At 47.7% G+C, this 9,621-nt stretch overlaps 1 protein-coding gene across 1 annotated transcript in view; it reads right to left on the bottom strand.

Annotated features, from left to right (window-relative positions):
* Positions 1-9,621, bottom strand: part of VWA3B (von Willebrand factor A domain containing 3B) — a 154,448-nt gene that overhangs the window by 4,498 nt on the left and 140,329 nt on the right. Inside the window, 3 exon segments of the mRNA XM_019659997.1 lie at positions 5,227-5,327; positions 7,428-7,565; positions 8,618-8,742. Coding sequence (XP_019515542.1) covers positions 5,227-5,327; positions 7,428-7,565; positions 8,618-8,742 — 364 coding nt within the window.

The raw sequence follows: 9,621 nt of genomic DNA, 5'->3' as shown, positions 1-9,621 counted from the left end.
TATATATATATATAAAATATAAATGGTGATTACTTTTCAAATGTGGGACTATGGATGGTTTTTATATTCCTTTTGCTTTTAATTTCTAAATTATATTAACTATGCATTATTTTGGAATAAGGATAAAACAATACAAGCTGTCATGATTAGAATAAAAAGCAGAGTGGGATTTTGGTCAAGGAAGAGCCTTTACAACCACCAAGCAGACGCCCACGGCCACCCTCTTGTACTCTCCAGAATGACTGAGGCTGGCCAAGTTCACAATGTCCCACGAGGACATGTCCCCTTACTTGGGGTGGGCAGAGTAGGTGTGGCCCTGCTGTGAAATCTCTTATCCACCAGCCCATGGCCCTCACTCTGCTTGGCCCAAACCCACTCTGGAAAGGGGAAGGGCACCATGCCCGACTCAGCCAGTGGACATTCTCCATCAGCACGTGTGACAGGCCCTGATAAAAGGCTTTTTTTTTTGCCCTATCTCATACCAAAACTGAGTTAAATTAAGTGTTCTATTAGTCATTTTAGGCTACAGATTTGGTTAAATACTATGACAAATAGACCAGATCTGTGGGGAGCAGGATGGGGGCCAGGCACTGACCCCTGTTGGCTCTACAGAGCAGCTGGTTGGTCTTCTGGGGAGAGAGTGCTGAGCCCTTGCTCCCTGCTCTCCTCTGGGGAAAACCCATCTCATTCACTTGGTCGAGCACTGTCAGCTTGCCCATCTTCTCGCTGATTTCCTGGGACCTGATTTCTATTCGCCCTAAGTGTATTTCTGTCACCAAGGCTGTCTTAGAACACAAAGAACAGGAGGACCTGTGGGGTAGGCACTGAACAGACATTTGATGAGGCCCCTGAGTTTGAACAATGGAAAAGGCAGAAAATGGAGAGACTGGTAAGAAATGCCAACCAAACTGCTGCCACTGGCTCTCAAGGTTAACAAGTCTCTGTGACTCTGTGTTCTCTGTTCCTGGTACCAGGTCACCACAACACGCGTTCTGACAATGGGCAATAGCATGTGTCCCTCTAGATAACACAGAACATTCACACACACAGGGCTACAGTTGAGCTGCTGTTTTCCAGGGCTTTGCTCCAGCAGAGGAAAGGGGGCTCCTGCCCTGACCAGAGGGGACCAAGGGAGCTAATGACACACAGAGGCCTGTTGACTTCAGAGGCACAGCTCCTTCTAAGGGAAAAGTCATCTGTAGGGACTGGGCGAGATTATGGGAAGTGCTGAATCTTGACGTTTCAATCAATTACTTAACGTCACTGCTGTTGGGAAGACAATGTGAGGCCACGCTACACAAAGAAAAGGGACAAGTGTTACAGGAGTTATAATTTCCTTTGAGACATACTCCTAAATCCAAATAGCTTGTTGGAAAATTACTAAACTGCTCAGAGAAAAATACGAGAGGCCAATATTCTGTGTAATAGGAATTGAGAGCTGACCATAGACAGACAAACCACTCTGGACCCAGGAGAGGGTCTCCCCTCCCATAGAATCACACACAGCCAGGTCCTGAAGACATAGAATTGCAGTCTCATGTCAAGGGCTGGACATTCCTTGCTTTTAGGAGCTCAGTGCCTGGCCTCCTCCTCCTGATGCCCATTGCTTTTTCTGGAGCGCAGACAAAATGATTAGCCCAATGTGACTTTCCTGAGATCACACTTTCGAATGTTGCTAATTTTTTAGCGAAATCCAACTCTCTTGAAAGTGAGTTTTCCCAAGGAAGGGCATTGGCGGTAACCCGCCCAACCCGTGCTCTGTCAAGAAGGAAGCCAGGGTGTACCTCAGCTCTATGGGGACAGATGTCTAGGCAATTACAGGACACCAGTTGTGTGGATTCCTATAGGGCCTGCCAGAGGTGCCCTACCCAGGGGAGCACATGGTTCCCAGCCTGTGGGTGGGTGAGTAGAACATGGTAGAGGCACTTCCCTTCACTGGAGAAAACTGGAAGCCAGAGCATCAAACCCACCAGACATGCTTCCTGGGCAGCAGCCAAGGCCACAGCCTTCTCATGTGAGCAGAACCCCAGGGGAGTGGTCAGGGGAGAACTTGGGGCCTTGAGTCTCTGCTGGTGAGGAGAGAGGATGCTAAATGGGGGGAAAGTCCTCCTAGGAGGTCTGCTGGCTTCTTGGAGTTATTGAGAAGATGAAATGGGAGAAATGATCTGTGTGTTCTCTAAATGGAGATGGTTATAGGCAGATCAGGTCATAGTTTTGCTCAGAACAGATCTAACTGATGCCGTGAAATGTGCTGATGGGAAGGTATGATCACAGCTTCACTCTATTTCACATGATAAATGCAGTGATACTACAGTTCTCTCCTTTCAGAACCAGTTATTGGGAATTTAGCGGAATGAATAATGTATTTTGCAAGCCAACCTTGCTAAGTCGTCAAGAATCATTTAGTGTCAAATTTTGAGTTGAAAATGAAATTTGCATCACTGCTGGCCATATTCAATCAATTTTGAACCCTTTACCACCTAAATACTTTCCTTCCTGTCTTTCATTGTGCACCACCTTCAGTTAGGAACCAGAGAGGGGCCTGCAGAAAATACACTCAGTAGTCCCAAACTGAAGGCCCTCAAGAAGGAAGAAAGGGTAGGGGCAAAGGGTGGAGAGCTGGATGTCCGGTATGCTGGTCACCCTGCTGTTTGGGGCCATGTACCCCTTGTCTTATCAAACCCAAATGAATGGTTATAGTGGGTTCTATATTTTAAAATTAAATTTAGCCAAATGATGTACAGTTGGAGGACATTTCTTTGATAGCCCATGAAGAAAACACCAGGATTTTTTAAAAAAATTAATGTTCTCATCCTGTATAAGGGTGTGAAGACTTACTAAAGAACGAACAAAGGGAGGGGGAGCTCCTAACAAGAAAGGACTGAGCAGAGGAAATCCCAGTGTAGAAATAAAATAAGATGTCCACCTTTATTCTGCATGCTCACGTCTGCCAGCCCTGATTACAGAAACAAAGACAGACTAAAGTTTGAATTTAGTGGGCTGGAAGTGACCTCTGTTTAGGAGAACTAAATGCAGGCTCTTGCTAGTAGAGAGGCAGCCAGAGCAAAAACCCACTGGTCAATGAACACTTCTGCTGGGGAAAGCCCTAGAAGCTTAGGTAGATAATTGGCAGCAAAGAGCTTTCAATAGGCCCCGGGGTAGTACTAAGAGAGAAAACAATAAAGGCATTTCTCAACACAGAAAGAATTGGATTTTAATTCTCAAATAGTGATTGACAGTGTTGAGTTTAGTGAAAATAGTCAATCCCTAGACACATCTATTCATGCTCCTTTATAATGTACTATACTTTGGATGTCATACTGCTTGAATAAAATTTTAAGAGTAACAAAAATATGCTATTATTTTAAATGAAAATTATACTCATCTAGGAGAAGAACGCAAGGTTGGAGCATATATGTCAGTAGTTATAGCTCCAGGGACCTTCTCAGGGCACTACGCACCCCACAAGCAGCCCTGCTGGGCGCCACTCGCATGCAAACTTTATTGGTTCAGTCTTCAAATTGTGGTTGGGCACATCCTGTGAGCTGCACCCTAGCCCCCTCTTTCCGGGACTCATGCCAAATGGGAGTGATGACCATGAATGCACATGGCCCCTCACACAAGGGAAGATTCCTGTAAGGAAACCTCTGCAGGATGAAGGGGGTTCCCCTCACTAACAGAACAGCTGGAGTCCCTGCAGAGTGGTGCTGATGCTCAGGTTCAGTGCTGGAGTTCCCAGGAGGCTGAGGGCAAAGAAGTGAGGCCAGGAAGGCAGGCCTGAGTCTGACCAGCAAAAGGCTAAGCTAGGATAAGAAGGGGCACGGAGAGGGTTCTGAGGGATGTTTAAGTTGGGGAGGGGCCATGGGAAGTTTGCCCCTCAGGAGGACAGGAGGACAGGAGGACAGGTGGGACTGGCAGGAGGAGGCTGAAGGCAGGGGCCTTGGGAAATGAGAGCACCTGACCTAAGGCAGCGGGTCTGAGGGTCCAGCAGAACTGAGGAATACTTGCAAGTTAAAATCAACAGAACCTGGAGGCCAATGGGTGTGGGGGGAGAAGGACAAGAAGAAACCCAAGACAACACCAGGTTTCTACTTGGATGACTGTGTCTGGGGGTAGGATGTGAACTGAGACAGGGAGGAGGGAGAAGGTTAGCAGAGCTCCAACTGTGATTTCAGCTGTAGGTGTGCTGAGTTTGAGACTGTGCTCTTGGGTGGATGGAGGGAAATAACAGGTTCCTGCCATGTGCTGGCTTTACACCAGGCCTGGCAATGACCGTCTCCAGTCCTCATGCCACCCTAACCTTCGACAAGGAATAAGCTCAGACATAAGCAAGCCACCCAAGGGCACAAAACCAGATGAGGGTGGGGCTAGGATGTGACCCTGGCCTTAGTTCCAATGCCACCTGGGTAGCTTTTAACAAAACCCATCCCAAGCACAGGACTACAATTCTGACACAAGGGCCCAGGGGCAGCCTGGGTTGGAGATGGTGTTAGAGGTCCTTAGTGTAAACAGAGTCATGGAAGCAATGGGTGTGGGTGCCATCAGCAGGGAGAAAATCCAGAGACAGGAGGAGCCTCAGATCCTGGATCCCATTCCTCAGCCCATGTTCAAAACCCACTTTTACCTCCAAGGCTATGGCTGTGACTGCAGCCTCAGTGCCCCTGGTTGGTCCCATGGACTCAGGCTTTTGCCCGCTCACTGTCCAGGCCTCGCTTTAACCCACCCCTGCAGCTTTTAGCAATGCTACTGCCTCAGATAAAAATGTGTTCACCCCACAGCAGCCCCTGGAACCCCACCACACATACACACACACACTCACCTGGGTAGGACCAGCCAGGGCCAGCACCCCACACCCCCCACACCAGGGGAGAGGCAGACAGGTCCTGATTGCAACTAACTGTGCTTTACGGTCAGATTCCATTAGGAGGCCATGCAGCCTTACAAGAAAAAGGGGAATGACTCCTTCTGATTCATGACAGGAGTGAAGGTTTTTCTGAAAGGTCAGCAGGGTAATGTGGGATTTGAGGTCAGAACCAGACAAAGCAGCAGTAGGGTAAGGTGCGACATTGAAGGAAGAATCATCACAGAACCACATGCTACATAGGAGGTCCTCCACTTACACTTTTCTCCCCAAGTAATTTGAGATCATGGACCTCAATTCAGAAATTGATTAAAGGTGCGAAGATGTAAATAAAGTTCAGGGAGTGAAAAATTGGGTTCACTTACACTTTCGGATCCTCCTCAAGTGGGGGTGACTTTATGTGGGAGCAGGAGAGAGCGTACTTGTTTTGGCTGATCTTAATCAGTGCACTGCGAAGGCAAAATTCCTGTAATGACACCAAAGCGGTCACTCCTTTAAATCAAACAGGTCCACAATGTACATGACATTCATTCTAGCTCGACCCACTATAATAGCTACTAGCCACGATCCCATTCCGGGTGATGCTTCCAGGTGCAGTTTAAAGCAGAGCCTCATTTGATAATTAGATGTTGAATAAAAGTAACCATTGAGTCCTCTCTGTGTCTTCTCCACCACATCCCGGGTCATTTGCTAAGCCATCCACATAAGATATAGTGGGTGCACGCACACACATTCTCTCATATCACCATCTTCCCATCTTTACTCCACACTTGGCCATCTCTTTGCTGGACTTAGAAACTGTGACCCACCCCTTGCTGAATGCCCCACCTTCAGCCCCATGAGTCTCCCAGCATCTCCATCAGAACTGTCTTCAGTGTCCCCCTTACCAACCACCATGCCACTCTGGTCTCCAGGGCCCCACTGCCCTATGGGTAAATTCTAAGGTCCTTCCCAGGGCTCTCTTGCTCAGGGATCCTGGGCCAACTACTTCATCTCTCCCCACACCCTGGGAACATGCCCAGGGACATCTCTTCAATTGTCCCTTGATTTGCTTTCTCCTCTCTTGCCTGGTGGATATCCCCAGAGCAGTGCCACAGGGCACAAAGTCTCCCATTCGCTGCCCTTACAGACTGCCTCTTTACTGTCATCTGAATGCTCCGGGGAGTCCTTTTTCTTTCAGGGCTTTTTCTCACTCTGTCAGAATGGATTCAGTTCTCCTGGGGCCACTGACTCAGATGATCTCAGTCTGTGTCCTCAATCCTAAAATTCATTTACCACAACCCCTCCCTGGTGGATATACCTCATGCAACAGTCCAGGAATGACTGGCTATGTTTACTCTGGATACTAGGCAGTCAGACACAGGGTTTAGGGTGCAGACCATGTAGCCAGGCTGCCTGGGTTCAGGTGCCTGTTCTGTGGCTCCTATGTGACTTCACCTCTCTGCTTCAGTTTACTTCTCTGACAATGGGAATAATAACAGTCCCCCCTCACATTGTTCCGAGCACTCAGTTGTTCACTACAGGTAAAGCAGTTGGACCGGTACCTGCTGCACAAAGTAAGTGCTTTATAAAGTTAGCCACTATGATTTTGTTTGCTGCTTTTTGATTGCCAACCTATTTTCCAGGCATAGTAAGTGATCCATCCAGGCAATGCTATTTCCATTAGAAATGTCATGCATTCAAGGAATTTAAAAAGCAGTTGTGAGAACCTTCTTTTCATCGGGGGCTGTGCCAGGGCCTGAGAGGGATGGGCCACAGGTGGGAGGCTGGTGAGAAAGCCAATGTGGGAAGCGGGCAGTCCAGTGTGCAGGGGACCCTGAGGACCACAGTAGGAAGTCACAATTGCGCAGTCTTTTGGGTGCCAAGAGTGTGCATGGAAAGAAGATGGGGAGGGTGATAGGAAGAATTAAAACCCAAAGGCTTTAAAAAGCCCACTATGTTCAGGAAGCAGTGAGCCTCCCATGTACTGGAAGCCATGCTCACGGGGCAGGCAGGCCATGTTGGGGCCAAGCTGGGCTTTTCCTTGAGTTAATGATGTGTGTATGTGTGTGTGTGCACACGCGCGTGTGTGTGTGTGTGTGGGGGGCGGTGGAGCAGTGGACATCAGGCAGGCAAGTGACATCATCAGGTTTGTAAACTGCTAAAGATTTTTTCTAAAACTTCTAGGAAAATATGTAGGGAAGGCCTGCAGGGGAGTGTAAGGCAGGAGTGGTGGGTCTGAGCAGCAGGGAAGTGAGAGAGGGTGGTGCTGTAAGAATGGGGAGGATGCTGAGAGGCCACATGAGCCCCCAGCAGTCGGTGCAGAATGCGAGCCAGAAAGCCCACTTGGTGAGGAGTTAGGAGGCCATGGCCACCCTAGCAAGGGCAGACTTTGTGTCACAGAATCTTAACCATAGGGGTGGGTGCACAGGAGGATAGATGAGTAGATACTGCCAAAGAAACTATTCTTTCAAGATGGCTGGCAGTGCCAGGAAAGAGTGAGATGTGGCCTGCAAGGAGGGCGGGGGTTAAAGAAGCCACCTCCTGCCCCACAAGAAAGTCCCTTTCTAAGAGAAAGTCAACTTACTCTCCGGTTGTTGCACTTCAAAACTGTGTAGAATTTATCTTCGGCCACATCATGATTTGGAAGTGCTATGACAATGGCAGGGACATAGAAGTCAAATCCATTGGGTATCACAATTTTGGCAAACACGTAGTCGCCAACCTGTAGATGACAGCATATTTTGCAACAAACATTTTGCTTAAAGATCTTATAGACAATATTAATATAAGTTCATTTTAAAACACCTCAAGATGAAGCAAGTACTGATGCTAAAATTCAAATGCATATTTTTTATCAGTTAGAAAGTCAGTAGCTCCAAAATTCTTTGTGCTCATTGGGCCACAGCTGGAATTTTGTGATTGGTTTGGGCAAGTCCCATTCTAGAAGGACATCATCTCCTGGCTAGGGTCCCAGGCATAGCAAGATGGAGAGGGGTCTGGAAACATATCCTACCTACTAAGACTGGTGGAAGGAACCTGGGGTGTTTCACGTGAAACCCAAGGAGAGATAGGAGCAGTGTCTTCATATATACGAAGGGCTACCACCCAGACACAGGAAAGGGGTTTGTTTAACGTGGCTCTAAGTACACAGCTGGACTCCATGGGCAAAAGTTACAAAGAGATAGCTTCCAGCAGAATGGAAATCTTGGAAAGCAGCACACAGAGGCTGCTAGGCATTTGTCAGCTGAAAAGGATCCATCATCAAAGGAAAGTGTGCTGATGCACCCTAGGTCTGGCTGGGGAAGGTGGGAACAGACAGCCAGGTAACACCTCGTGAGTGCACTCAGTACACTTCCTCTTGGCTCACCCTATCCAGGAAACTGCTGCACTGCAGCTCTGGGGGGCTCTCTCTACTCTCCAGCCTTGGTTTCAAGGAAAGCACTATCTCTGCCCTTGTTTTAAATCTATTTTAATATACTCTTTTGCAGTTACAGTTTCAAGAGCACTAGCAGCTATAGTATCTCCCATCCCTGACCGCCTATTATCTGGGAAGGGACAAGCACAATTGTGAGCTACTTCACAAGGTGTTAGCAGATCAGGGCCATGTGCAAAGAAATCGCCAGGTCAGGGCTCAGAGAGCCTGGGGCCACTGTTCTTCCCTCCCAAATGCAAACCCTATGCAGGAGCCCAGCCAGATGTGCAGCCAAGGGCCCCACAGTGGTGGTGCCATCCTCTGAGCACTGGGAATGGTGAAGAGGGGCAGGGAGCAGATACCTGGAGCAGCGGGCAGGGCATGGCACCCCCCACAGGTGTGATGAAGGAGATAGGCACCACCTTGGTATCTCCGTACCTGAAGCCAACCAGTGCATGGGTGGGGCTCACACACTTCTTCACAACCCCTGGAAGGAATCATATTTAAAAGAAAATATAGACAAATAATGTCTGTTCCATTAGGCTGGCCCCAAAGGAACCAGTTGGCACAAGGGAACCAAAGTGGCACTAAGTCATCCCACTTAGCCTGTTTATATCAATGTGCCCCTTTGGTCTCTCTCTAGATGATGCTGGTCTGGAGTGGGCTGAGCTGGGTGGCACAGAGGATATGCAGAAGCTTGCTCATCCAGCATCCCCAGCAACCATCCTGAGTGGGGCCATCGTTCCTGGAAACAAATATCCTCTTCCTGGACATTTCTTACCATCTGGTTTCCTCATCTACTTATTTTAGCAATATTTCCTTCTATAATGCTTAGATATAGAAAATCAATGTTGTTAAATTGTGAAAGTGAAAAGGAAATGTGAACTCCCATCACCAGCTTTTCATTAACACTAGATAAATGAAAAGGTAACTGAGTGCATCCCACAGCTTCCCTAAAATAAATAACCAAAAAAAGGAGAAAAGAAAAAAGAAACCAGGTGTTTCCTTGTCTTTCACTTCTCAAAGAGATTATTATAACAGGAAAAGAAAATACTTGTGGTAATCTTCACATAGTTTGTCATTTAGCCTAGCTGAAGTGTATTTTCCCATTATAAAGAGATTATAAATATTGAGGGGAAGTTTTGACACAGACACTTCCCCGCACAGTGACAGCTGTGAGACAGAAATGTGTCCGTCCCCACGGGGCTCCTGCAGCATGAATGCCTGGCACCCCCAGCTCACACACCAGCCTTGGCCAAGTCCCATGTCCTTTTATGTGGCAAAGAAACAGCTGCTGATTTCATCTCAAGTCCATGTCTTTTGTTTTAAATAACCAAAGAAATGAAAACTTTGAAACACACACACA

Source organism: Hipposideros armiger, unplaced genomic scaffold, assembly GCF_001890085.2.
Source record: "Hipposideros armiger isolate ML-2016 unplaced genomic scaffold, ASM189008v1 scaffold_310, whole genome shotgun sequence".
Taxonomy (NCBI): domain Eukaryota; kingdom Metazoa; phylum Chordata; class Mammalia; order Chiroptera; family Hipposideridae; genus Hipposideros; species Hipposideros armiger.
This window is presented reverse-complemented; position numbering and strand designations above follow the sequence as displayed.